The 27901-nt window shown below is 42.5% G+C and overlaps 1 protein-coding gene across 1 annotated transcript; it reads right to left on the bottom strand.

Moving 5' to 3' along the window:
• Positions 1–10175: 10175 nt before the first annotated feature.
• LOC124236466 (collagen alpha-1(I) chain-like) lies at positions 10176–22934 on the bottom strand. The gene is made up of 2 exons (XM_046655476.1): positions 20756–22934; positions 10176–14971 (listed from the first exon to the last, which is right to left on the bottom strand). Exon 1 carries the CDS (start codon positions 22231–22233, stop codon positions 21190–21192), a length of 1044 nt encoding a protein of 347 aa, XP_046511432.1. The 5' UTR covers positions 22234–22934; the 3' UTR covers positions 10176–14971; positions 20756–21189.
• Between the last annotated feature and the right edge of the window lie 4967 nt (positions 22935–27901).

The raw sequence follows: 27901 nt of genomic DNA, 5'->3' as shown, positions 1-27901 counted from the left end.
TTTTTTTTGTTGTTGTTCCCTAAACTACTGTCTATATTTAAAATTAGATGGAATCCAAAGACACAAGGGATTAATAGTATATTTTTTTATTCTTGATTTGGTTTGGGTTGTCAAACTATTTTTCACTTTTGAGACCATACCCATATTCCTTTTCATACCATAATGAGTCATAGCTAAAGACACAAGAAAACAAATAACAGTTTGAGGGAATATTACGTAAGAGGAGGGAGCGAGACAGACCGACCCAGGGTAGTTTAGTCTTCAGTTCTGAGGGAGGGCTCGCCAGGGATGTTTGCTAATGTTCCGTACAGCAAATCTAGGGAAGCTGAGACATCAATGTGGAATTCATGTTGCCAGAAAACGTGTATATTCTTCTATAGAGTGACAGGATCAAATGCATAAACGCAAAGCCTTAAATTGCTGGTTTAGAGAAGATCCTTTTTTTCATTCAGATTCTTAGTTCATAGAAGAGTGTGTTGTTTGGAAAACAGTCACGGAACACACAAAACACACTTACATATTTAATTTTACAACATTGCAAATTTTCCTTGTCTTAGTGTTCAGACCACTGGTTATACATTTCTTTCTTTTTATTGATTGGGCCTGAATACATTACAGGCTTTCCAGAGATCTGTTTCATGAATACTTTTAAATACCTTTCAGGTAGTTATATCATGTTTCTTCATTGGATTTGTAAAACTTGAAGCCATAAAAATATTAGTTTGGTGTGTATTGGGGAAAATAGCTAAAAGTCTAATTTTTACCCCTTAAGACTTTGTTATTTCCTTGTATAAAGTGACAAATCGGGGCTCTTGTATCAGTGCCAGCTGTAATGTTTTTTAATGCAGTGGCTGCCTTCTATTGTCTTCCTATTTTTGATAATGCAGATTGTTGGGAAATCTATAAGGAAGTAACTGATTCCAGGCAAATTGTCTTCTTCCTCCTCCTGCCCACCTGACCCCACCTGTCACCTGTGAGAGCATAGTGTGCCAGTGTAACCTGGACAGATTGAGGTGGTATTGCCCTGAGTGTAATAAGCCAGCGTAGCAAACTTTTAAAAGCAGATCGTTAAATGATATTCATAAGATTGAACTAGTTAGATATATTTTGTTTGTTTAATTATTTTAAAATACGTTGATATTTATTAATCATTGGATTTAGGAAAAGGAACAGATTCTTGGTAAAACTGACTTGTGGCAGATGGTAAGGAATATTATAAAAAACATTTGGATGAGAACAATCAGGGCGAACTACATTTTTCTGTTACACTGGTAATCATTTGAGAATTGATTTACCTCAGTGTTTAACAGTTTTTGTTTTGTTTTGTCTTTTAAATAACTAATTGTCAAGCACTGATAGATGCAGACTTTGGTGGGGGTGGGGGAGAAAGCACCTCACCAGTTGCAGTGCGTTTGTGTGTTTTTAACCCTCAGAACTCTGCATTTTAGGGTACTTGAGGCTGACTTGCAAATTAACTAAAGTTTTAAAGTAACCTTTTTTTTCCATTGTAAATATTTCTGTAAATACTACCAATTGGAAATTAGAACAGTAGAGTACTTTTCTGAATCCAATCCTATTTTTATTTTATACAGTATTTCTCAGCTGTGATCTTTGGAGCAAAAGCCAACGGCAGGAAAAAAAATAGTTTGTACCAGTTTCATGAAGTATGTCTTTGGGTTTTTGTAAATAATTTTAACTCAAATAAAATTGCTACTTTCAATACACATGTTGTCTTTAACATAAATCTATTGAACTCTCTTGGAGGAAGAAGTCTCATAAATTTGGTATAGCCGACTAATGGGAAACACAGTGTCACTTCAGTGAATGTCACACTTTCAACATACACGCAAAATTTTTACTGATTCTTCTTAAACATCATGGTGCTTCTCCATGTTTTTAATAGTACTCGTCTGACTACAGCATCAGCTCCCAGCAGCTCAGGCTCATCAGGGACGGTGGCTCTCTGGTTGTGTCGTTGTGCCCTTGCTGTGTTCATTAGGTTACTGTAGTCTTTTTGCCCCTCTGAATATGACCCAAGACTTCCTTGCTCTTGAGTTTTTATAGCTGCATTTTAGTTCAGTTTTCTTCTTGGTTGTCATCCTTTAAGTTGCCTGCGTTTACTACGCGTGCATTCCTCACCTTTTCCTCACTCTTTCTAATCACAAAACCAGATTGAAGGATCTCCCCTGGGAATTCCTGTCCACTGTCCCCCTTACACACACACACCGTGTGCAGACCTGCAGGCTGTGGATGTGGAAGGACCTAAATCACATGTAGAACGTTTGAATCTTAGTGCTGATGTTTATTTTATTGACTTTGAGCAATTTCCTGAACTAAGTTTTATCCTGTTTGCTCACCTAGAAAATGGGGGTAGTACTTAGCTCAGGGTCACGCAGATTAAATAAGAGACTGCGCGTGAAGCATTGGCACAGTGTTCCGAGCTTAGCTCTTGGCAAGTGGTAGCCTTTGCCAAACAATTCTGTTTTCACTCTGCCGGGAAATTAAAATGTTCTACACAACGGAATAGTCTCCTGTTGACTGTTTTGGACGCCTGGGATAACGCCTTTTCAGATCAGTGAGGTCACTGGGTTTGAGTTACTTTAATAGCAGATCTCTAAAATGGTTTTTTCCAAAATTGGTATTGCTAATATCTTGGCAGTGAATAATAAGGCAGAGGAAATAGAACAGACTTCAGTGATCATTAACACACATCCTTCAGGGGTTTTCTTCGTTATAAGGAAGGACTGGAAGAGACTGGCACAATTCACTTCAGATCAAGGTCTCATCATATCGGATGCATACATTAATAACCATGTAGAAAGGCTTTAAACTGAACAAAGAATTTGAATACTGAGTTTTGGGTCAAACCCCTATTTCTGTAGCTTCTGTGTTTGCAATTTGAATGCACCAAAGGCCATATACCGACTTAAGGAGCAAAAGTAGAAAACCATGTCTGTATACTACCTAGTTTTTAGTTATCTAAAAGGATCTGTCTGCTATCCAGAGTTGTATCGCAGGGGGAATGGGTAAATGTTGCAAATGATCTTAACGTAAAGTAAAGATGCATGTTATGATGCCTAGAGCATCTGGTAAAAAATGATGCTAGAGCTGCTTACAAGAATCAAAATGGAACACTGAAAAATACGATTAACCAAAAGAAGGTGGGGAAAGAGTAACAGTAACAAAAAGCCAATGCAGAAAATAGAAAACAAATAGCAAGAACAGATGTAAGTAAAAAGCAAAAAGTCCTTCCTCCTAAGAAAGGAGCAAGCCAAGGATGTCTAACAATACTAATAATTATATTAAATGTAAGTGTACCAAATAGTCCAATTAAAAATGCAGAGATTGTCATACTAGAAAATGAACAGACGCACTACATACAAATAGTTTGAAGGAAATCAATGGGAGAAGATGTAGCATGCAAGGATTAATCATAAGAAAGTTGGAGTGACTAATATCAGACAAAATAGACTTTTGGAGGCTAGAGAAGATTAGCCCTGAACTAACATCCACCGCTAATTCTTTTTGCTGAGGAAGCCTGGCCCTGAGCTAACGTCTGTGCCCATCTTCCTCTATTTTATATGTGGGACGCCTGCCACAGCATGGCGTGCCAAGTGGTGTGTAGGTCTGCACCTGGGACTGGAACCAGTGAACCCCAGGCTGCTGAAGTGGAGTGTGTGAACTTAACCGCTGCGCCATCTGACTGGCTCCCAAAATACACTTTCAAGACAAAATATTAACAGGTCTACAAAGAAGTATTTCATAATGATCAAAGGAGGGGAAAAATATATCAGTAAGACATAATTGTTTCTATACACCTAGTAGTAGAACTTTTAAATAGAGCAAAAACTGAAAGGGAGAAGTACATAAGGTCACAATCATAGTTTGATATTTTAATGCACCTCAGGAATTGATAGGATCTATTTTTTAAAATCATTAAGAGAAGATCTGAATGGCAGTATCGACTAACTTGACCTAACACATTCATGGGACACTAGGCTCAACAATTTTGGAAATGCACATGAACCTGACCAAGGTAGACCACATGGGTCATAAAGCAAGTCTCAGTGAATTTCAGATGATTGAAGCCTTGACCACAGGAAATTATATCAGAAGACAATATAGTACAATATCTGGAAAATAATACTAGGGAATTAAATACACTTCTAAATAACCTATGGGCCAAACAAAAATATCACAAGAGAAATTAGAAAATATGTAAACTGAATGACAATGAAAATACAAAGTAGAGGAAGATGGGCATGGACGTTAGCTCAGGGCCAGTCTTCCTCAGCAAAAAGAGGAGGATTGGCAGCAGATGCTGGCTCAGGGCTAATCTTCTTCATAAAAACAAAAAAAGGATAAATATTATTATAATATGAAAAACTTAAGCCAATAGGTTTTACAACTTAGGTGAAATGAATAAATTCCTTAGAAAAACAAAACTTACCAAGACTGGCTCAAGAGATAGGAAATCTGGTAGGCCCTATATCTATAAAAAGCAATTTAATTTATATTTTAAAATTTTCCTACAAATAAGTGTCCCAAAACATCACTGGTGCATTATAAAGCATTTAAGGAAGAATTAATACCAATCTTAAATAGACTTATTGAGAAAGCAGAGAAGGGAATATTTCTCAAATCATTGTGAGGCTAACCCAATGCCAAAGGCAGACAAAGGAAAAACAAACCGAAACAAGAAAGCAACTACAGACTAACAATTCAGGAAGATAGTTGCACAATCTTTAACAAAATATTAGAAAATAAATCCATTAATATATAAAAATAATACATCACAACGAAGTGGGGTTTATCAACAGAGTACAAAATAAAGCACTAAAATCCTATGATCATCTCTTTAGATAGAGAAAAATCAGACAAAATGCAACATCCATTCATAATTTAAAACCCAAACTCTCAGCAAACTCAAAATAGATGGGAACCACCTTAATCAGATAGAGCATATGTGAAAAGTGCAATAATATAATGTATAATTATATTTAGACTACTTCAGATCAAGAACAAGGCACAGACGTCCAATCTCAACACTTCTACTCTTTTTTTTTTTTTCTAGAAATAAACCTTTACATATATCGTAAGCTGATGCTTGGCAGAGGCACCAAAGCACTTTAAGTAGAAAGGATTTTTTTAACAAATGGTTCTGAAACACCTGATATCCATTGAAAAACAAATCTTGACCCCTACCTCGTGCCATAGAAAAAAATTAATTTCAGATGTGTCATAGATCTAAATGTAAAAGCTAAAACTATAAAGCTTTTAGAAGAAAGCATGGAAGAACATCTTCATGATTTGAGGATTGACAAAAATTTTTTAGACAGGATACTGAAATCCATAACCATTCATGAAAAAATTGATTAATTAGACTTTATCTAAATCAAAAACTTCTGTTCATCAAAAGACATCATTAAGAAAATGAAAAAGCAAGTCTCAGCCTGGGAACAAATATTCACAAATCATATGCTTGACAAAAGACCTGTATCCAGAATATATAAAGAACTACAACTCAAAAAGCAAACAATCCCATTTTAAAATGGACAAAAATCTTGACTAGGTACTTCACAAAGGATGATAGATGAATAACAACTAGTAAACACATGAAAAAGTGCTCAACATCATTAGTCATCATGGAAATGCAAATTTAAATTACAAAATACTACTCTATATTCAGTACAAGAATCAGAGTTCAAAAGATGCTAATACTAAATGTTGTCACAAATGAGCAATTGGAACTTTGTTAATGTTGATGTTGGGAATGTAAAGTCATAGCACCACTTTGCAAAAGTTTTGGCAATTCCTTGTATAATTAAAGATACACCAGTTCTCCAACCTAACATTTCCATTTTCTCCAAAAGAAATGGAAACATTCAACAGAAAAACGTGGGAAAATGTTTATAGTCGTTTTATTAACAATAGCCAAACACTGGAAACAACTCAAATGTCCATCAACAGTGGACAATGGACAAGCAAATCATGATATATTTATGCAATAGAATACTACTTAGCAATAAAGAGGAGTGAACTACTCTTTCAGCCAACAATGTAGATAAATCTCATTCATAATGCTGAGTGGAAGAAGCTGAATAAAAAAGCATACATATAACATGAATCAATTGATTAAAAAATCATAGAACAGGCAAAACTAAAGTGAAAACATTCCCAACAATTAATTTAGAAGACAATAACGAAAGTGAAATGAAAACTTCTATACGTTTAGAAATTTTAAAACACACCTCCAGATAACTCACGGGTTAAAGAAATTATAATGGAAGTTAAAAAAAAATTAGAACTAAATGATAACAAAAATAAAATGTATCAAAATTCATGGAATATAGCACAACAGTACCTAAGGAGAAAATGTTTCACCTTAAATGTTTATATTGGAAAAACAGAATGGCTGAAAATTCTCCATTTGAAAGACAGAACAAGAGCAACAGAACAAACCTTAGATAAACAGGAAGAAGGTAATAGAAAAAAAAAAATTGGCCCAAATCAATTCTTTGAAAAGGGTAACCTAACTTGAGGGACACTGACCAAGAAGGAGGAAATGAAGTTCAAATTTTAAAATTACATATAAAAATACGTAAGTACAGAGACAGAAATTTAAAAGACATTAACTGAATACTCTGAATAAATAGATGCTCATGAATTTGATAACTTAAATGAAATGAACAAATTACTAGAAAAATAAAGTGAACAAAAACTGACACAAGAAGAAATGGAAAGCAGAAGAGTTTTATAACTTCTGAAAAAGTCTAATCAGCATTAAAAAAAATTTCCATACCACTTACAACCCAAAGTTCATGGTTTTGAAAGATATTTCCACTAAATTTTCAAGAAATAAACGATTCCAATCTTATATAAATTCTCCTGGAGTATTGTAAAAGATGAGACTCCTCTAAATATTCAATGAAGTCTATGTAACATTGACAACAAAATAAGACAAAGACAACAAGGAAAAGGAAAATGGTAGGGTTACCCCACTCATAACCATGGACACTAAAGTCCTTTAAAATATGTTAGCAAATTGAATCCAGCAACTTATAAAAAGAGAATGCAACATGTCCAAGTTGGAATTATCATGGGAGTGCAATGGTAAATTAACATCAGAAAAACCAGCAACTGTAACTCTCCACGTTAACAGAGTAAAGCAAGAAACCGTGGGATCTTCTCAGAGGATGTACAAGCAGCACTTAGGTAAATTCAAATAACATTCAAAGATAAATATTCAAAATGAAATAAATTGAAAGACTAGCTGAAAGAAATATTTTATTTGAAGATTTGATATTAACAAAACAAATTCAAAGGTATTCAAAGAAAAGTCTTTTAGCAAAGTAGGAATAGAAAAGAACGTGACTGAAACAATGGAAGGTATCTAGTAAAAACCTACAGAAATTTATCTCAATAGTAAAATCCTAGAAGCATTTGCGTTAAAGTTAGGAACAAAACAAGGTTTTCCAATGTTAGTACATCTTTTCAACATTATATTAGAGGTCCTAGCTAGTGTGATAAGACAAGACAAATAACTACAGACATAAAAGTTTGGAAGCAATAAACAAAGCCTGAAATTATTTGCAGATGACATGATTGTCTACATACAAAATCCAAAGAGATCCATAGAGGATTTGTTAGAAAGAAAAAGATAGTTTAGCAATACGGAGATATAAGTTCAGAAAACAAACAGCCAGCAGAGGAGTTCAGATCCACTGTCCTGCTGAAGACATTAAAATGCTGGAAAAAATATTAAAAAAAAATCTTTTTAAAAGGCACTAAAGAGCTAACAGGATAAAGAGATATTACTTGCCCTAACTGAGAGAAGGTTCTCGAGAAGGCAGACCCAGCACTCAACAATCAGTTTTGCCCTGAGGAATTTGCCAGTCCTGAAGAAGTAACAGCGAAACATTAAGGCAAAAACTATCACGAATAATAAATATTATATTGTCATTTCCTAATGATAAAATGGTCCATTTGCTAGAAAGACTTAAAAAATTGTTTTCACTTAAATAATATGACCTCAAAAGGCATAAAGCAATGATTTCTAGAATTCTAATGATAAATACATTGATAAGCTGGACTTTCTCAAAACTAAGAACCTGTTTTTAGAAGAACACTGCTCAGAGAATGAACATACAAACCCCAGACTGGGAGAAGATATTTGCAAATCTCCTATCAGATAAAGGACTTGTATCCAGAATGTATAAAGAACTCTCAAAACTAAATAATAAGAAAACAACTCAAGAGCAAATGGGTGAAAGATTTCACCACTTTGCCAAAGTAAACTAAATGCAACACACATCTCAGTGACTGGATTTTCAGGGGATGGGAACGGCGGGAGGCAGAGACCCCCAGGGGCATGAGAAAACTTTTGGGGGTGATATATACGCTCATTGCTCATTATTTTGATTGTGGTAATGCTTTCATGGCTAATACTTATGTCAAAATTGTATCAAATTATACAATTTATATATATGTACTTTATTGTATGTCAATTATACCTCAATAAATCTATAAAAAATTATAAACCTTCCTATAAAGAAAACACTAGCCCATTTACCTTTACTGGTGACTTTTCCAACATTTAATGAAAAAAAATAACATTCTTACACAAACTCTTTAAGAGAACAGAAAAAAGGAAACACTTCCCAACCAACCCAATTTACGGGACCATTTTGTCCATAATATCAAAACTTGACGAGGACATTATAAGAAAGAAAAATTATAACCCAAGCTTTCGTGATTTAGAAGTGAAAAAGTAAACAAACTATTAGTGAGTCAACTTTAGCAGTATATAAAAAAAATGTGAATACCTCACAACCAAGTTGAATTTGTATTAGGACAAAAACAAAGCAGGGCGTATGTACAGATGTTTCTTGAACATCCCTGTTCTCAATTTGTGGCCCTCTTCGCTATCCTTCCTCACTGCTTAGTGGTCTTATCCAAACTCACGGCTTTGAATATCATCTATGTGTTAATGACTCCCAAATTGATACCTTCAATCCTAACCTTTTCCTGAACCTATATATCCAGCTGCCCTGCTCACCCTTTCCCCTGGGACGTTTAATAGGCGATGCCCACCTAGTACGTCTACAGTGAACTCTGGGTCCCTCCAACCTGTCCTTACCCCTCAGGCTCTCGTATCTCATTGCCTTTCAGTGATTTCCTACGCTCCACACTTGGAATGACTGTGACCCAGTCCACTTGCCTTTACATTGAATTCATCCAACATCCTCTCATCTCCATCTTCAAACATGCCCAGAATCCAACTACTTCTCACCATCTTTCCTCACTGCCAGGTACCATATTTTTATGATTTATGTTTATCATCTCTCTCCCCCACAAGCATGCAAGGTCCCTGAAGGCAAGGCCTTGTCTCTCATTACTACCAAATTCCAGTGCCCAGGACAGTGGCTGACACAGAGCAGGAACCCAATCAACATTTTTACAATGAATGACCTACAGTAATTTTCACACATCACAAAAACTTAAAAGATTGCTATCAGTTTTGTAAGGATGTCGGGCCACAGGTACACATCCATGTACTGTGAGTGTGAGTATAAAATGTTACAGCCCTTTTAGAGGTCAATTTAACGGTGTCTATTGAAACTTTAAAGATGTGTATCTTGAGCCCAGAAATTTCACTTCTGGCAAGCCACTGGAGAAAACACTTGCCTTGTGCAAAAAGAGTGAATATGAATATGTTCTGCAGCATCAGAATAGTGGAAGATTGGACTACCTGGATGTGCTCGGACAGGAGACCTGCTGAAATGTCAGACATTGTTCTTGTACTGACAAGAGCTCCAAGTCACATTGTTAAGGTGGAAATTTACGTTGCATAATAATATGTACAGTGTATCCTAATCAGCTAAAGTATATATTTACATAATATCTACATATGCTTGTGAGTGCATAGATAGCAAAATTCCGAAAGGCTACATACAAACTGATGACAATGATTATTTCTGGGGGAAGATGAGATGAGGGGAGATGTCAAGGCAAACTTGATTTAATCTGTATTGATTTGGTTGTTTTGTTTGGTGAGGAAGATTGTTGCTGAGCTACCACCTGGGCCAGTCTTCCTCTACTTTGTATGTGGGATGCCACCACTGCATGGCTTGATAAGCGGTGTGTAGGTCCCCGCCCGGGATCTGAACCTGCGAACCCTGGGCTGCCGAAGCGGAATGTGTGAACTTAACCACTATGCCACCAGGCTGGCCCCTAGTTTGGGTTTAAAAATAGAACATATTTATTCATTCCATAAATTTAAAAGGACAGAAAATCAAATGAAGACACAGTTGGTATTACTGGCATTGCTACTCCGTAGCTGTCTGCAGAGGGTGCTACTTATCGAGCTGCACAAATAATGATCTGGTTACATTCAACAGTGTCCCAGCAAACCACGCTTAACTTAGTTAATAAAGTCCTAATAGCTCAGTGGAAACGACCTTTGTGGGAGCAGATTATCCTTATATATTGTCAGTGGCAGGTGGAGAATATAATTAACATGCTATCTGTAACTAGGAGCTCTTGAGGGGTTAACAGGCGGTGCATATTTCAACAAGCATCATTTGAATAGATTAATGCAAACTTGGGAATGGTTCTCAGCTCCTTTTACTGAATGTCTTGAGCCGCTAAAACCACCCTGGGAAAGAGCGAATACCACTGAAAACAGGATCGATTTCCAAACCGTTGAAGGCGTTCAAAGTGTTTTAAAACTTCAGGAGCTGGGAGGTGACTCAAAATGACTCCGTGCAAAGATGTGACGAGAACGTGACCATCCTCTGCTGACAAACAGTCAAGACTTTGGGAGGAAAAGCAGGAGGGTGAGCAGCCTGAGCCCCTCAGGTGGTGAAGAGCCCAGCTGAGGTTGTCACCCTTTTCAAACTGTCCCTTTAGCTTTCAAGTATTACCAAGTGATGGCTGAATGAAAGCATATCCTTCTCTTACAATACGAAACATCAGAATTTTCACTGGGGCGTTGCTTCTCACAACCGCTATGAGGAGTTTCTGCCATGCAGGACTTGAGTCGAGCTCTGAGATGGGCACGAACTGGAATGAAGTTATTACCTTCCAGTAAAATTGAACTTTTTACTCCCATAGTTACAAAACTGTAAAAGTACAAAAAATTGACGGTGATTTTTTGGAAGACATTTGCCATATGAGTGGCACAAATCCTAAGGTAAGTGGCCTTAGCATTGTATTTGGAGAGTGCTTCTGTCACTGTGGCAGTTGAGTCGGAAGGGCACTGTCATTTCAAGGGTCTAGCGTGGTGTAAGAGCTCTCCCCTCTTCTCTCATATGCTCTATGCACCGTCCTGAAGGGTGAGTGGAATCTGTATTTCACAGAGAAATAAACTGACGTCCTGGGGGTTAGGTTGGCTGCTGAGGTCCCACAAGGGGCAGAATCAGGATTCAAACCCGGGTCTGCCTGATTCCAAAGGCAGGCAGGCAGGGTCCCAGCACCCCATGCTGTCCTCCCTGGGGTGACCTCTCATCGTATCCCCAGCGTCTGTAAGTGTCCTCGCATCTTTCTGTTTTGTAGGTTTCCCCGTCCAGGCCGAGTTTGCTGGGGCAGGAAGCAGGATTTACTCATGTCTGAATGCTCAGGGTCCTGAGGAAACTAGCCTAAAATACCTTTTAATTTTTATCTCTACCAATTTCTAAAATAAATTCGGATTTCTTATAGCGAGAAAGAAACCATCAAAAGTTCTAAGGAAGACAGTAATTAGAAGCAGGAGGACCCCAGGAGGGAGAAAGGCAAGACGAAATGAAGCTGAGAGGCGTCCTTATGGGTTTGAATGTTTTGAGAAGCAATTTCCACGTCAGTTGGCAATTTAGGATGAATTAGGGATAGGTACTGAGAAAAATCAGCAAATTATTAACTTAGTGGTAACAGAAAGTTGCACTAGAAATGGCATCATGGTACAGTATATACATAGTTGTAATAACGAATATTTAATACTAAATAGTGATTTCACCAAGACTTGTGATACAGCTCTGTTGGGAAGCTAAGTATGTGGGGTGGGGAGGAGATAGCAGAGGGAAATCTTAGCCTTCCAGGGTAGCCAGGCAATGGAAAAATCCAGAAATAGCAGTATAAGCATATTGTTCAGAAATATAGAGGTAGCAGGCAGAAGAAACACTGAAGGAGCTAGAAGTGGGGCTTCTGGGCAATGGTGAGTGGGGTGCTTCACAGAAGAGGCAAGGGGACCGATGCTTTTCATGGTGAGCTTTCCCACTGTAAAGCTTTTGACTTTTTAAGGCGCATGTAACTTTGAAAGACATAAAATAAATTATAAAAGTAAAGTGAGTGGCAGCTGGGACCTGTTTCAGAGTGGAAACCACATCCTGAGTTGAACCTTTAGACCATGGGACAGTCTCTGAAGTACTCAAGCGTGAATTCTTGCATGACTGGCCACCTGAAGCATTAAGTAATTTTGGGTGACTAAACTGAAATAATAAAAAATAAACTTTCAGGGTTTCAGTGCTATAGTCGTCAGGACTCTAGCTGTAGAACATAGTGTGGAAAATAAAACAATAATCAGACATTACTTGAGCACGCGTTGCTACTCCAAATTTTTCTGTTTTCTGTTGCTGTCATCAGAGGGGAAAACGAAGCATATTTTCATAAAAAGAGCTCACCTGGACTGAGCAGTCAGTATATATATATATATATATATATCCCGGACCCTACAGAAACTACTTCCGCCTTTAACCTTTAGATCAACGAACAGTTTCTGAAATGGCAAGCGTGGATTTCTGCACAATCTACCGTGTCCAGCCAGAAATAGTTTAAGTGGACTAATATTAAATACAACGTTTATTTTTAGGGTTTTAGAAGTGACATAGCAAAATCACACACAACAGAAACCAAAATGGAGTAGAGTAAACCATCTTTTTTAAGCACCTGTTTTTCTTCCCAACTATTACCTCATCCTGCCTCTCCAAGCTAGGATGCCATTCTGAGGGATGTTTTAATATAAACTGCTAACTTTTGCTGAGCCCCAAGATAGGCCTGGCAGAGCCTTCAACTTTTAGATACTTCCAGAAGAGCTGAAGTTTCAGTTCTTGGGGGTGCAGGTCTATGCTGGAAGAGTTCATAAGGTGTGAACAAACCAACTCAAATAATTGTCAAGGCAGTGTGAAGTTTAAAAAAAAAAAGATTTACTTTAGGACTTGCCTGGAAGTTGAGTTATTTATGATAGAGCATGTGAATATCTTCGACACATCAAGTCAATATGACAGCGTTTTAATCAAATCTTCTACTTGGTAAAACGACTTGACAGTGATGTACAAATGGGGCGAGCCACAGGTGTGTACGGCCCTGGGTGGCAGAAAAATGAACAACTCCTTTGCAGGGGGCAATGCCAATGGGCACGGCCCTAGGAACCAGGGCCTGGTTCCATCATGGTTGATAAAGTGGGTAGACATGGCCAGCTCTCTGCAGGGCTGGGCTGCTCCAGTAGTTGGGACCAATAGAGGCCAACATCTCCTGAGCACCTGCCAGGTGCTGTGTACCGTGCTAGGGGCTTTGTGCGCACAATCTTTGTGCATCCTTGTGCATCACCATCAAGTGTCCCACTGATAGACGTGGGAGCTGTGGCCTAGAGAAGGCCAGGACCACAGGGAGCAGACAAGTGCTAAGGCAGTGCTGTGACCCACTTCTCCAAGCCTGTCCTGTGACAGCCATGCTCCCTGCATCTGTTGCCTCTGAAGGCCACAGGGATTTCCTGTCTGAGCTGCGTGGGTGTTTCCTGAAATAGTCTTCTGGGTCGGAAGGGTGATTGATGTATATTATCTGTGCCGTCTTTGACATTTAGTTGTTTTGCTCCACCTACATTTGTACTGATGCTTTGGTTTCAGGAAGATCTAGCCCGAGCAACAAATCCTCACTCAGGCTGTAGTGGGGGACAGGGAGAAGAGAAGGGACTGACTTAACTGTCCAACCTGGGGTTTACTCAAGATGAAGTTTTCCTTCCTTTCTTAAAACAAAGAAAATAAAACATTTTAAGACCAGCCTTAGTCTCCTAAGCGTAGAATGGACAACATCTCTGCATGGCTTCTTAGAAACACAGAGGACCCCTGATGCTGGTGCAAAGCTCCCGGCCCTGGTTTAGCATCATTTATGTTGGTTTTAGGAACCATGGCGGCCATCATCTGAAAGTTTTTAGGAGAGCACAATGGAAAAGGAGATGATGTGTTGAAGTAATTCCTAATGAGCTGGCATTGCTAAGAGGGCAGCCCTAGCTGAGCCGCCCCAGATGACACCATGAGGAGGAGAAACTGTCCACTGCGCCCTACTCCGATGCCCAACTCACAGACGCATGACTGACAAGGTGACTGTTGTCCTAAGTGACTAAGTTTTGGTGTACGTTGTTACATGGCTATAGCTGACTGAGACAGACGTTTATTAGAAAGAGCCTAAGCTGGAAAGATTCATAGATTCATGGGCCAAGGTTGAATCCAAGCCAGCTAACCTCATGAGACAGAAAAGGTCCACAGAGAAGAGGGTGACACAGGGAGGAAGGTACAGAGGGAAACAGAGTCCCCACGAAGGGGAAGATCAAGCTAGTTCTGTGCTGAGAGGTAAATACGATGGCCTGATCCTTAGAGGAGAACTTTGCACAACGCCTGCAATGTGGCAGAAAGTCAAAAAGTACCTGTTGAATAAACAAACGAATTTGGGAGGCAGTCAGCCTTCCTCTTCTACTTATCTCCATTCCATCAACAAAACACATTCCTCCCAACTGTGTCAGCGGGTTTCCTGTTCCTCGTGTGAGCCATTTTGTGCTTCCTAATAAGACTCAGTTTCTCTGCTGTGTTTGTTCACTGGGATTCAAGTGGCTTTCCTCAGGCAAAATGTCAAGGGTTCCAGAATTCTTATACAGGGCACGCTGGAGAGGAGAAATCTGGCCGAAAGGAGATGCTGGAGGTCTCTCCTGTTTTCAGAGTATAACCTATATAGAATAGAACACACAAATCTTAATTGTACAATGCGATAAAAACTCGCATACGTCTACACCAGACGGAGATCTAGAACACTTCCATCCTCCCAGAAGGTTCCCGTGTACAACTTCCTAGGCACCACGAGGTAACCAATATCCTGACTTCTCCCATTATAGATTAACGAACCCCATCCTTGGACTTCAGCTGTATGGAATTACACAGCATGTGTGTGTCTGACTTCTTTTGCTCAACGTGATGTCTGAGATTCATACACATTGTTGCGTGTGTAATTTCTTCCGTATTGTATGAATATGCCACAATTTACTGACCTCGTTGACAAATGCGTAGGTTTTTTCCGGTTTGGGGCTATTATCAATAAAGCTGTGACGCACATTCTTGTACACACGTTTTGTGGACACACGCCTTCATTTCTCTTGGGTAAATATCCAGGATTGAACCTGCTGGATCACAGGGTTGGGCCTATGTCTAACCTTAGTGGATAATGTCTAACAGTTTTTCGAAGTGGGTAAACCGATTTACTTTCTCTCTGGCAATTAAGGACACTTCTGGGTGCTCCATATCCTTGTCAGCACGTAATCTTGTCAGTCTTTCACAGTTTAGCTGCCCTGTCTCATAGGCAGTGGCATCCACTGAGGTTTTAATTTGCATTTCCCCTACAAGTGATGAGGTGGAGCTCTTTCCATGTGCTTATTGGCCATTTAGACATCCTCTTTATGAAGTGCCTGTTCAAGTCTTTTGCCCCTTTCTTAATTGTTTGTCCTTTTCTTATCGATATGTAGGTCTTCTTTGTATAGACATATGTGCTATGAATCTATTCTCCCAGTCACTGGCTTGCATATTAATGATGTCTTTTGCTTAATGTAAGTACTTAATTTTAATGAACCAAGACTTACCTCTTTTATTTTTTTTTGTGAGGAAGATTGGCCAGGAGCTAGCCTCTGTTGCCTACCTTCCTCTTTTTGCTTGAGGAAGATTGCCCTGAGCTAACATATCTGCCAAAGCCTCCTCCATTTTGTATGTGGGATGCCACCACAGCATGGCTTGACGAGCAGGTGTAGGTCTGCACCCGGGATCTGAACCTGCAAACTGCAGGCCGCTGAAGCAGAGCACGCAAACCTAACCACTACACCACCAGGCTGATCCCAGGACTTATAATTTCATTTTTAGTTTTTTTAAAGATTTGCTCTGAGCTAACATCTGTTGCCAATCTTCCTTTTTTTTCCTTCTCTCCAAACCCCCCAGTACATAGTTGTGCGTCCTTCTAGTTGTGGCATGTGGGCTGCTGCCTCAGCATGGCTTGATGAGTGGTGCCATGTCCGCACCCAGGATCTGAACTGGTGGAACCCTGGGCTGCTGAAGTGGAGCTCATGAACTTAACCACTCGGCCCTGGGCTGGCCTCTGGGACTTATCTTTTTAAAAATACAATGTATACATAAGTTATAATGAAAATAAAATAAATACCTGCAAACCTACCCCAAACTTTAGATCTAGAACATGACCCCTACTTGGGAGCGGCATGCCCCTCCTTAAGCCAGCTACTCCCACCTTGCTATACCCTCAGAGATAACTCCTGCCTTGACTTTTATCATTCTCATGCTTTCAAAAATAGTGTTACCTAATATGAATATATCTCTGAATACATTGCTCAGTTTTGCTTGTTTTTGAGATTTATGAAAATAGTGTCTTATAAGTGTGCTGTCTTCTGAGGCATTGTTTTTTTTTCATTTACTTTGTGTTTCAAAGGTTCATCTTGATTGCTGCATGTGGTTGTGGCTCATCCACATTCACAGCTGCATAATATTCCATAGTATGAATTCTTCACAATTTATTTATGCATTAGCACAGCCAGGGCAATAGAGGTTGTTCTCAGATTTCTTTAAAAACTTTCAAAGAATGCTGTTACGACCCATCTTGCAAATATCTCCTTATGCGCCTGTGGAAGAGTTTCTCTAGGATATATACCTAGGAGTGGAATATCCAGCTCATGGGAAATGTACACATTCAGTTTTACAAAATACTGTCAAATTGTTTTTCAAAGTGGTTGTACCAATTTATACTCTCACCTGCAGTTAAAGGTGCCCCCATTACCCCATGTTCCCCTCTGACATTTTGAACTATCAGGTTTTAAGATTTTCTCTAATTGGTGGGTATAAAATGGCATCTCATTGTCATCTAAACTTCCATTTCCCTCCTTACTGATGAGCTGGAGCCTATTTATGGACCACTGGTCTTTTGCCCATTTTTCTTTTTTCTTTTTTTTTGAGGAAGATTAGCCCTGAGCTAACCTCTGCCACCAATCCTTCTCTTTTTGCTGAGGAAGACTGGCCCTGAGCTAACATCCGTGCCCATCTTCCTCTACTTTATATGTGGGACGCTTGCCACAGCGTGGTTTGACAAGTGGTGCATAGGTCTGCACCTGGGATCCGAAGCAATGAACCCTGGGCCACCAAAGTGGAACGTGCGCACTTAACTGCTGTGCCACCAGGCCGGCCCCTGCCCATTATTCTATTGGGTTGTTTACTTTTTCCTTATTGACTGTTATAGTTATTTCTTTGCTCTCAATACTATTCCTTTTTTAGTTCTGTATGTTGTGAATATCTTCTCCCAGTGTGTGGCCTGACTTTTCCTTTTCTTTACAGTGTCCTCTAACAAACAGAAATTCTTAATTTTCATGTAGCTGCATTTATTAATCTTTTACAATTAGAACTTTAATATTGTTTAATAAGTCCTTCTCTATCTAAGTCGATAAGACATTCTCCCGTATTATCTTCTAAAAGTATCAAACTTTGCTTTCCACATTTGAGTGTTTGATCTGTTTGGAATTGATTTTATTGTTGCAAATTTCATTTTTTCCATGTGAATAACCAATTGTGCCAGCACAATTTCTGTCCCTTCCCTGTTGGTCTTTCTGGTAGTTTGCAAAACAGCTCCCCAAAGATGTCCACTTCCTAGTCGCTGGAACCCGTGAATATGTTACCTTATATGGCAACAGAGAACCTGCAGGTATGGTCAGGTTAAGGATCGTGGGGAGATTATTTTGGATTACCTGGGTGAGCCCCATGTAATCAGAAAGGTCCCCATGACAGGCAGGAGTAGACTCAGAGTCAGAGAGATGTACGGACAGAAGCAGAGACTGGAGTGACGCACTGTGACAATCCAGGACAGGGTCATGAGCCAAGGCACGGAGGCAGCCTCTGGAAGCCGGAAAAGGCAGAAAATGCGTTCTTCCCAGGACCCTCCAAATGGAGCACAGCCCTGTGGACATGTTGCAGAGTTCTGACCTCCTGAACTGTGTGATGATAAATTTCTGTTGCCTTAAGCCACTCAGTCTGTGGTGATTTCTTGCAGTAGCAACAGAAAACTAACACAGTCTTCAACACCACTGTTGTCACACACCACGGTTTCACAGTCTTCTGAGGCTGCTTCTGGGCAATCTATCCTGTCCCATTTGTCTATTATCTATCCTTTTGCAAACACCGCACTGTTTTAATTGCAGTAGACTTATAACAAATGTTGATACCCAGTAAACCGGGTCCTTCATTCTCTTCCTCCCCATGTCTCGGCCACTTGACTCTTCTTAAGCCTTTGATTTTCCAAATAAATTTCAGAACCTGCTTGTCAAGTTCCTTAAAAACACCCTATTGGGGGGCCGGCCCAGTGGCGCAGCGGTTAATTTTGCACGTTCCGGTTCTCGGCGGCTCCAGGTTCGCCGGTTCGGATCCTGGGTGCAGACACGGCACCACTTGGCCAAAGCCATGTTGTGGCAGGCGTCCCACGTATAAAGAAGAGGAAGATGGGCATGGATGTTAGCTCAGGGCCAGTCTTCCTCAGCAAAAAGAGAAGGATTGGCAGCAGTTAGCTCAGGGCTAATCTTCCTCAAAAAAAAAAAAAGACCCTATTGGGGTTTTGTTTAAAATTACATTCACTCTCAAATAGTCAGTTTGGGAAAAACAAACCTCTTTCAATATTGAGTTTTCCTAAGAACTGAAGCAACATTTTCCAGGAAGAATGGATTGTCCCTCTGTGGCCTTGGATTGCTTCTCTTCAGCTTATCTACTAGATATGTTATTCAACTTCTGACCTTATCTGCTTTGCCAAAGCTCAGGGAAGGGCAACCCGGGTGACCTCACCCAGGAGTAGGCACAAGCAGGTGTGGCCCAATGCCGACCAAGAATTCCAACGTCAAGACCCTAAATTGTGTTCAGAAGCGTGGAGCATGGGAACTTCCAGGCCACAGAGATGAGGGATCAGAAGCGGTGCCATGGCAACCCGGACCACTGCAAGAGGGAGTCACAGGGAGCAGAACCCTAGAACCAGGGAGCACAGGGGAGATGGACAGAAAGGAGAGACACGGACCCCACGCATAAGCCAAGTGAAGCCTCCTCCCATTTGAATGATTCCCAGATCCTGGCCTTGCTCCCGGGAGGCCCGGCTCTGCTTCATTTCCGCCTTCACACAAAACACCCCTTTCCGCCCTCCTAGTAGCCTGTGTGGGCTTCTCCACATGATTCAACAGGCCTGACCCATATCTCCTCCCACATCAGCACCCACAGCACAAGCCTCCACAGCACCTGTCACCCTGCCCCGCTTTTCCATCCCCACCGCCTCATTCAGGTGCATCTCACGTTCCACTGGGGCTCTTGTGTTGGGGCCAAACCCGTCTCGGCTCGCCCTGAGGCAAACCACCTTCCCCAGCTTCTAGTCGCATCAGTCTGCAGCCCAGCGCTGAAACGGCTCCTGCACGGCCACGGCACCACCCGTTCTGGAAGTCTGAACATCTCACCTTGACATTCAAGGGCCCACGTGCTTTGTTTTCATTGCCTCTCAAACTTATCCCTCCTCTCAGCCTACAAGCGACCCAAACTGTGACAGAACGGACTGTCTTTGGGCTCACACTCTGGTCCTCAGGAGCCCTTGTCCCGCTCTTCACTCGACCTGCAGAGCCATGCTCCTTGCATCCTCTCAGGCTGCACACGACAGTGACCCTCTCAGGTCCCTTAGGGATGGGGACCACATGAGAAGTCAGGACACATCTCAGCGGTGGTTACTAGTGCTCAGGAGCACGTGTGCATCGGTCCCCGGCCAGCAGTCCAGCCATTGCCACGACTCCCATGTCCTCTGTCACTTCTGCTCCACCTACGGCCCCCACTCTTCTCTCTTCAGAAGGCACCTGCCAGCACCTGGGCTCTCCCAGTCACCGAAGCTGCCACTCACCAGAAGGGTTCCGCCCAGGCCCCTTTCCTTTCCTTAAAGCACCTGTGGGTGTGACAGATGCCCACAGATCTCAGGGATTCCTCTCCAGGATAAATGCCTTTTTCTTTTTTTCTTCAGGTTTCTGTATTGAATATAAATACTCAGGTTCACAAACAATCTCTAATATATATATATATATATTAGTAAAAATAAAAACCACAGAGATAAAGCTGGAGTCCCACTGACCCCCTCTCCTTCTAATCTGGCTCCCCTAATCAGAGTAACCTCGATAACCACTTGGGATGTCTTCCAGCCTTGAAATAAAGTTTTATAAAGAAATAAAGTTTTGCTGCATTTTTACATAAATTATATTTTATGTACTGATGACCCCCGACCGTCTTCTTTATTGTTGTTTATTTTGAAATATTTTCTCTTCCTATTTGGAATAGAAAGATACATGGTCCAACATTCACAAGGTAGAAACGGACAAACGAGGAGAACGCTCCGACACTCACTACCGTCACTGGGTGGAGGCCTGCTCCAACCAGGACACCTGTCCCCGCCCCTTACCCTGACTGACCTGTTCTCCAGGCACTTGTCACCACCTGGCACATTATAAGTAGACGTGTCCCAGCCGCCTCAGCCAGGCGGTGATGGGAGGAGAGCTCCGGAGGCGGCCGGGGGGCCGGGCGCCGCAGTCCTGGGACTGGAGAGACGTCCTTTGGGGAAGGGCACAGAAGAAAGTTGAGGACAGAGGTGCAAGCGGGAGGAGGGGAAGGATGCGGCTCGGAGGACGTCGGGGGTGGGGTGGGAGAGCGCCGGGTCCGGCCTGCTCATTTTCTAGGACACTTCGCTGGGCAGGGCCACTGCTGCGTCCTGCCTCCCTCTGGCCGGCACTGAGCAGGCCCGACCCGCCCTCTGCCCCGAGGCCACCTCAAACCCATCCAGGATCCGAGGGAGGGCAGGAGACGGTCTTTGGTGGACCCCACGCCCAGCGCCGGTCCGGGCGCATCTCTACGGGATGGATCGCCGAGGAAACCGTGTCGCTGACCCCAGCCAGCCCAGACGCCTCCGCTTCGCTCCCATCACTGGGGCGCGGAATCGGAGACCCAGGGAGGGGCGCGCCGCCACCGCAGTGGGCGGCCTGAGGCCCCGTGCCTGACCTCCGTCCTGGGCTGTCCTCTCCTGGCAGCTGGCCAGCCCTGGGGGTGGGCGGTGGCGGGCAGGGCCAGGGTTCGCAGTGTCACCTGGTTGGGTAAGTGGGTAGTGGAGTGACGCATCCCCGCATAGATGCCTCCTCCCGGGCGCTCTCTCCGCCCCGCTTCCTCCCTGGGGACGGCGGGGGCGCTGGCACTTCGGGTCCCTGTCTCGCCCGCGGCCTCGCGCGCCCAATCCGCGAAGTGGGCGTTTAGCAAAGGGATGGTGAGCCAAGCCGCCCCTTACACTCCCCGAGATCCCTAGCGGAGCCCCTCTGGCACAATTCCAACCTCCTCTGTGCCCGCGCCACCAGCCCTGGCCCGGCCTTGGGGGACCTTGATGCCTGGGGGCAGCGGGGCCGACCCCAATCTGGCGCTCACCGCTCCGGAGACCAGCTGGGAGTCCGCTCAGGCTTTGGCGCCTGAGAGCCGGGATCTGCAGGCGACAGGGTCGGTAGGACCAAAGGAGCCACCGTGCCACGTGCAGCCCGGCAGCCCGCCAGCCGCACGGGGCCCGCCTCCTCCGGGCCGTGGTGCCGGAGCGGCTCGGGGCGCGCCGGGCTGTCCGCCTGTCCCCCGGCCCGCATCCCTGTGGCCCCGCTTCGGCTCCCTGCGAGCGCGCACCTGGCTGGCCCGGCGGGGCTGGCTGCCGGCTCTGCGGCCGCTGCGCCCCGGAACACGGTGGCCACGGGGGCTCCTGTCCTCGCGCCTCCTCCCTGGCTCTCCAGTTCGAGTTGCACGGGAGAGGGAGGCCTCTGGGCATCCCTGGAGCCAGGTCGGGGAATTGCACTTCTTTCCTCGGTCCCAGCGTGCCTGCAGCGCCCCCTTCAGTGAGTCCCTTGCACGGTCGCCGGGGACGCATTCCCAAGCACGGCAGTGACAAGCGGCCCCCTCCGCCTCTGCGGGCTGTATGTAGCCTTGAGCGTTGGAGTTACAAGGTCTTGATTTGAATCAGATCTCCAATATACAGAAAATGACGCAAAACAAATGTGAAGCTTAGTGAATTATTATAAAATCAACACCCTTATAACTACTATCCAGGCCAAGAAACTGTACTTTTCCAGCCGCCCCAGAATACTCTCCCCGGGCCTCATTCAGATCTCAACCACTTCTCTCCTTCCAAAAGTGCCCGCTGTCCTGACTTTAACAGTAATTACTCTCGAGTTTCTTTATAGTTTTTAATCATCCAAATGTGCCTCTCTAGACGCTATAGATTAGTCTTGCTTATTTTGTTGATGTCTTGCAAGTCTCTGTTAATCTGCAGGTTTCGTCTCCATCTCTTTCCCTTATATTCCTGGAAGAACCTGAGCCATGTACCCTGTCGAGTTCTTGAGTCTGGACCTTGCAGATTGCATTCACACAGCGCAGTTCAACACATCCCTCTGTTCTCCACATTTCCTGCACGTGGACAACTGGGTTCAGAGGCTGGATCACACTCAGGATCAAGTTTTTTTTGTTTGTTTGTTTTTTAGGAAGATTAGCCCTGAGCTAACTACTGCCAATCCTCCTCTTTTGGCTGAGGAAGACTGGCCCTGAGCTAACATCCCTCCCCATCTTCCTCTACTTTATATGTGGGATGCCTACCACAGCATGGCTTGGTAAGCGGTACCGTGTCCGCACCTGGGATCCGAACTGGCGAACCCTGGGCCGCTGAAGTGGCACATGCGAACTTAGCCACTGCGCCAGTGGGCCGGCCCCAGGATCAAGATTTTTGATGAGACTGTAGGTGTCAATGTGCTAGCTCACCAGGGGCACATGATGTCTGGCTGTGTCTCTTTTCTGAGATGTTGACAGAGATGATGTTCAACGCTTACTTTCATCACTTCATTGGGGGGTGGAAAATGGGAATATTCTAATTCTATCATTTCTCTTTCATTTATCAGCCGGATAAATTTTGTAAAGAGACACTGCCCTTCATGTACTATTTGGTTGCCCAGTGGAACAGTTAGTTCACGGAGGAAAGGCAGCGTAGATGCTTGTCTCTTTTCATTTATTTATCCATTTTCAGGAGAACGAACTGCTACCCTGTTATCCTCTAAAGATGATGAATTGGTTTAAAAAAGTACCATGAAAAAGTCAAGGACTTAAACATATTTGATGAATTTCAATACATTCCAATTAGTATCATTATTGATGTTCAAATTGTCCCATCTTTGGCCAGTCGGAGCCTCTTCAGATTAACTCGAGTCCTTTTGATGTGTCCCTAGTAGTCTGAATACTTCCTTGCCATCTGGTTTGGCAAGATGTTTCAAGCTCATCTTGTGTGTTTCCCGCCCAAGACTAGAATCAGCCATTTCTTCAGGAAGCTGTGGTTTCTTTTAGTGGGGAATAATATTGAAGACCACATTGGGATGTTAGGAATCCTCCTGGCTTCTGGGTAGATCAACGTTTCTAAGTCTTTCCAGCGGGAAGAGCTACAAATTACATACATGATAAAATACACAGAGAGTTTATACTGATACATCCAGTTCAAATTGAGGACCGGAGGGTTTTTACTTAACTTCTTCTGTTACATCTGTATCTCCTTTCTTCCACACTGGGAATCCTGGTTCCCAAGGATGCAGGGAATAATTGAATTAGAATATCCAATTAGTTATTTGTTGTATCTCAACTTATGCACAGACAAGTTCAGAATAGCAATCAATGATACCATATAAGATATTGATGAAAGAAATTAAAGAAGATACAAATAAATGGAAAGATATTCCATTCTCATGGATTGGAAGAATTATTATTGTTAAAATGTTCATAATACCCAAAGTAATCTACAGGTTCAATGCAATTGCTATCAAAATTCCAATGGTATTTTTCACAAAAATAGAACAGATAATCCTAAATTTTTGTATGGAACAACAAAAGACCCCAAACAGACAAAGCAATCATGAGAAAGAAGACCATGGGGCCGGCCCCGTGGCCGAGTGGTTAAGTTCGCACGCTCCGCTGCTGGCGGCCCAGTGTTTCGTTGGTTCGAATCCTGGGTGCGGACATGGCACCGCTCATCAAACCACGCTGAGGTGGCGTCCCACATGCCACAACTAGAAGGACCCACAACGAGAATATACAACTATGTACTGGGAGGCTTTGGGGAGAAAAAGGAAAAAAATAAAATCTTTAAAAAAAAAAAAGAAGAACAACAAAGCTGGAGGCATCACATTCTCTAATTTCAAAGTACATTACAAAGCTATAATAATCAAAACAGTATGGTATTGGCATAAAAACAGACACATAGATCAACGGAACAGAACAGAGAGCCCAGAAATAAACTCATGCATATATGGTCAATTAACTTACCACAAAGGATCCAAGAATGTACAATGGGGAAAGGAGAGTCTCTTCAAGAAATGGTGCTAGGAAAACTGGACAGCCACATGCGAAAGAATGAACCTGAATCCCTGTCTGACGCCATACACAAAAATTAACTCAAAATGGATTAAAGACTTAAGTGTAAGACCTGAAATCATAAAACTCCTAGAGGAAAACATAGGCGGTAAGCTCCTTGACATTAGCCTTGGCGGTGATTTTTTGGCTCTGACTCCAAAAGCAAAGGCAACAGAAGAAAAAATAAAGAAGTGGGACTACATCAGACTAAAAAGCTTCTTCATAGCAAAGGAAACCACCAACAAAACGAAAAGGCAACCTACTGAATGGAGAAAATATTTGCACATCATATATCTGATAAGGGGCTAATATCCAAAATATATACAGAACTCGTACAACTCAATAGCAAAAAAACCAAACAATCTGATTAAAAAATGGGCAGAAGAGCCGAATAGACATTTTCCCAAAGAAGACATACAGATGGCCAATAGGTAGAGGAAAAGATGCTCCACATCGCTAAACATTACGGATGCAAATCAAAAGCACAATGAGATATCACCTCGAAGCTGTTAGAATGGCTATTATCAAAAAGACAAAAAATAACGAGTGTTGGAGAGGATGTGGAGAAAAGGGAACCCTCGTGCACTATTGGTAGGAATGTAAACTGGTGCAGCCACTATGGAAAACAGTATGGAAGGTCCTCACAAAATTAAGAATAGATCTACCATATGATCCAGCTATCCCACTGCTGGGTATTTATCCAAAGAAAATGAAAACACTAATTGAAAAGATATATGCACCCCCATGTTCACTGCAGCATTATTCACAATAGCCAAGATATGTAAACAACCTAAGTGTCCACTGATGGATAAATGGATAAAGAAATTGTGGCATATACAAAATGGAATATTATTCAGCCCTAAAAAAGAATGAAATCCTGCCATTTTCAACAACATGGACGGACCTGGAGGGCATTATGCTAAGTGAAATAAGTCAGAGAAAGACAAATCTCACTTACATGCGGAATATTAAAAAAAAACAAAAACTAAGCTCAGAGAGAACAGAGTGGTGGTTGCCACAAGCAGAGGGTGGGGAGGGAGTGAAATGGGTGAAGGGGGTCAAAAGGTAGAAACTTCCAGTTATAAAATAAATAAGTCCTGGGGATGGAATGTACAGCATGGTGACTATAGTTAATAATACTGTACTGTATAATTGAAATTTACTAAGAGAGTAGATCTTAAAAGTTCTCATGACAATGAAAAAAATTTTTTGTAATTGTGTGGTGTGGATGTTAACTAGACTTATTGTGATGATCATTTTGCAATATAGTCATGCATCGCTTAACAATGGGGATATATTCTGAGAAATGCCTCATTAGGTGATTTCCTCCTTATATGAACATCATAGAGTGTGCTTACGCAAACCGAGATGGTATAGCCTACTGCAGACCTAACCCCTAACCCTAACCCGCCGGATGCTAATCTTATGGGACCACCATCCTATATGCTGTCCATTGTTGGCCGAAACGTCATCATGTGGCACGTGACTGTATATACGAATATCAAACAATTATGTCGTACACCTAAAACTAACATAATGTTATATGTCAGTTATACCTCAATAAAACAATAAGTAACTACAATATCCTAGGAAAAAATACCAGAACTAGTTATGACTTGTTGCATATTTCAATTCTCTCCTTTTCCTCCCCCATTTTTTTGTCTGTCCCCTATCTACATTCTCAGAACATACAGTCATTACATACTATAATCTCTCCTGTTTAGCACTCATTTAATGTTAATTCAACAAGTAACTATATATTTGCTGCTCACCACCAATCCTTAGGGCGATGTCTCTTTATCTTGGTTTCTGAAGCCGGTTCTTGAGTAGATTCCTCAAGGAAGACTTCCAGAACACTCTACGGTAAAAGCATAATAAAGACGGGATCACTATGACTGATTTTTCCTTTTGCCTCAGGTTCTAGTGTGGCTTAGCACAGGACCGTCAATGATCCTATCTTTATTTAAAAGTTTGACATTTTGCTTGTCAAGAATTTTTGCCATTAAATTTCCTTTTTAAAAAATTATTGCATTAAAATCTCATTATCTTGATGACTGAGTTGTTTGGCGCCCCCCGAAATTTCACCCGGGACCAGTGCCTTTCTCACCTCACCCAGACCCTGGCCCTGAGTTGGAGCTTCTCTTTCCTCTGTCTTTGCTGTTCCCATCCTACTTAATTTGGATCCCACTCCCGACAGGTGCTGTCCATTTTGGGGTCCACTTCGGGACAGGAGCCCTGGTGGCTCAGTGTGAGAATTCACAGACCTGCAGACCCCACGATAGAGCCCTGACTGCCTCACTCACTGGTGGAGCGAGCGGGGCCCCTCCCCGGCTCAGCTGCAGGTCCTCGCTCCTCTGCTCCTGTACCGCACTCCCTCAGGCTCTCCTGCTGGTCCTCATTTGGCTCCTGCCCCTGGGCTCTGCTGGAGGTGAGGGAGGGCCTCCCTCAGCTCTTGCACTGGGTGTGTGTGCAGGGCCCCAGGGGCCCAGGCACCCTGTTGCTCCCTTCTGCTTTCCCCGACACTCACGCAGCTGTTGTGCAGGTCTCATGGCTGCTGTCCGCTCATTCATATTTTGTAGTAACAGGGAGCTTGTCGCCTAGTCTTGTTGCAAATATTGCCCAAGGGTTTTGGTTTTAATGTCTTATTGCTCTGTGTTTACGTGGGGATTCTGGGAGACACAAAACTATGCTTCTACCACAACTGCCATCTTCCTAGAATTCTTAAACTTACTTTTAAAATGATACTTTAAAAGAAAACAATGGAGTGCCAGAATTACCTTTTCATGTATAGAAAGCATTAAAAAAAATAACCACGTAAAAGACAAAAATACAGCCTGCCGTCTGCTCCAGGCTCAGGTCTATTCTCACTGTTAACAAAGGAGTTGGCCACTGCTGGGCATGTGACAGCTCCTGGTCCAGGCAAGATGGTAGACTCAACAGTCTGAACACCCTTGTGCTCCTAACACCCAGACGTGTGAAGGCCTGGCCAAGCTCAGAAGGGAGAAAGGCAAAGGCCCAATGAGAGAAGAGGGAAGGGAAACCAGGGGTGCACATTCATGATCCAACGCTTCAGCTGCCAGGGTGGGGGTCCTGCTATTGGCCACGGAGCCTGAAGGCTGAGTCTCATTGCCTTGTGACAGGAGAGGAGTCAG

Source organism: Equus quagga, chromosome 2 (genome assembly GCF_021613505.1).
Source record: "Equus quagga isolate Etosha38 chromosome 2, UCLA_HA_Equagga_1.0, whole genome shotgun sequence".
Lineage (NCBI taxonomy): Eukaryota > Metazoa > Chordata > Mammalia > Perissodactyla > Equidae > Equus > Equus quagga.
This window is presented reverse-complemented; position numbering and strand designations above follow the sequence as displayed.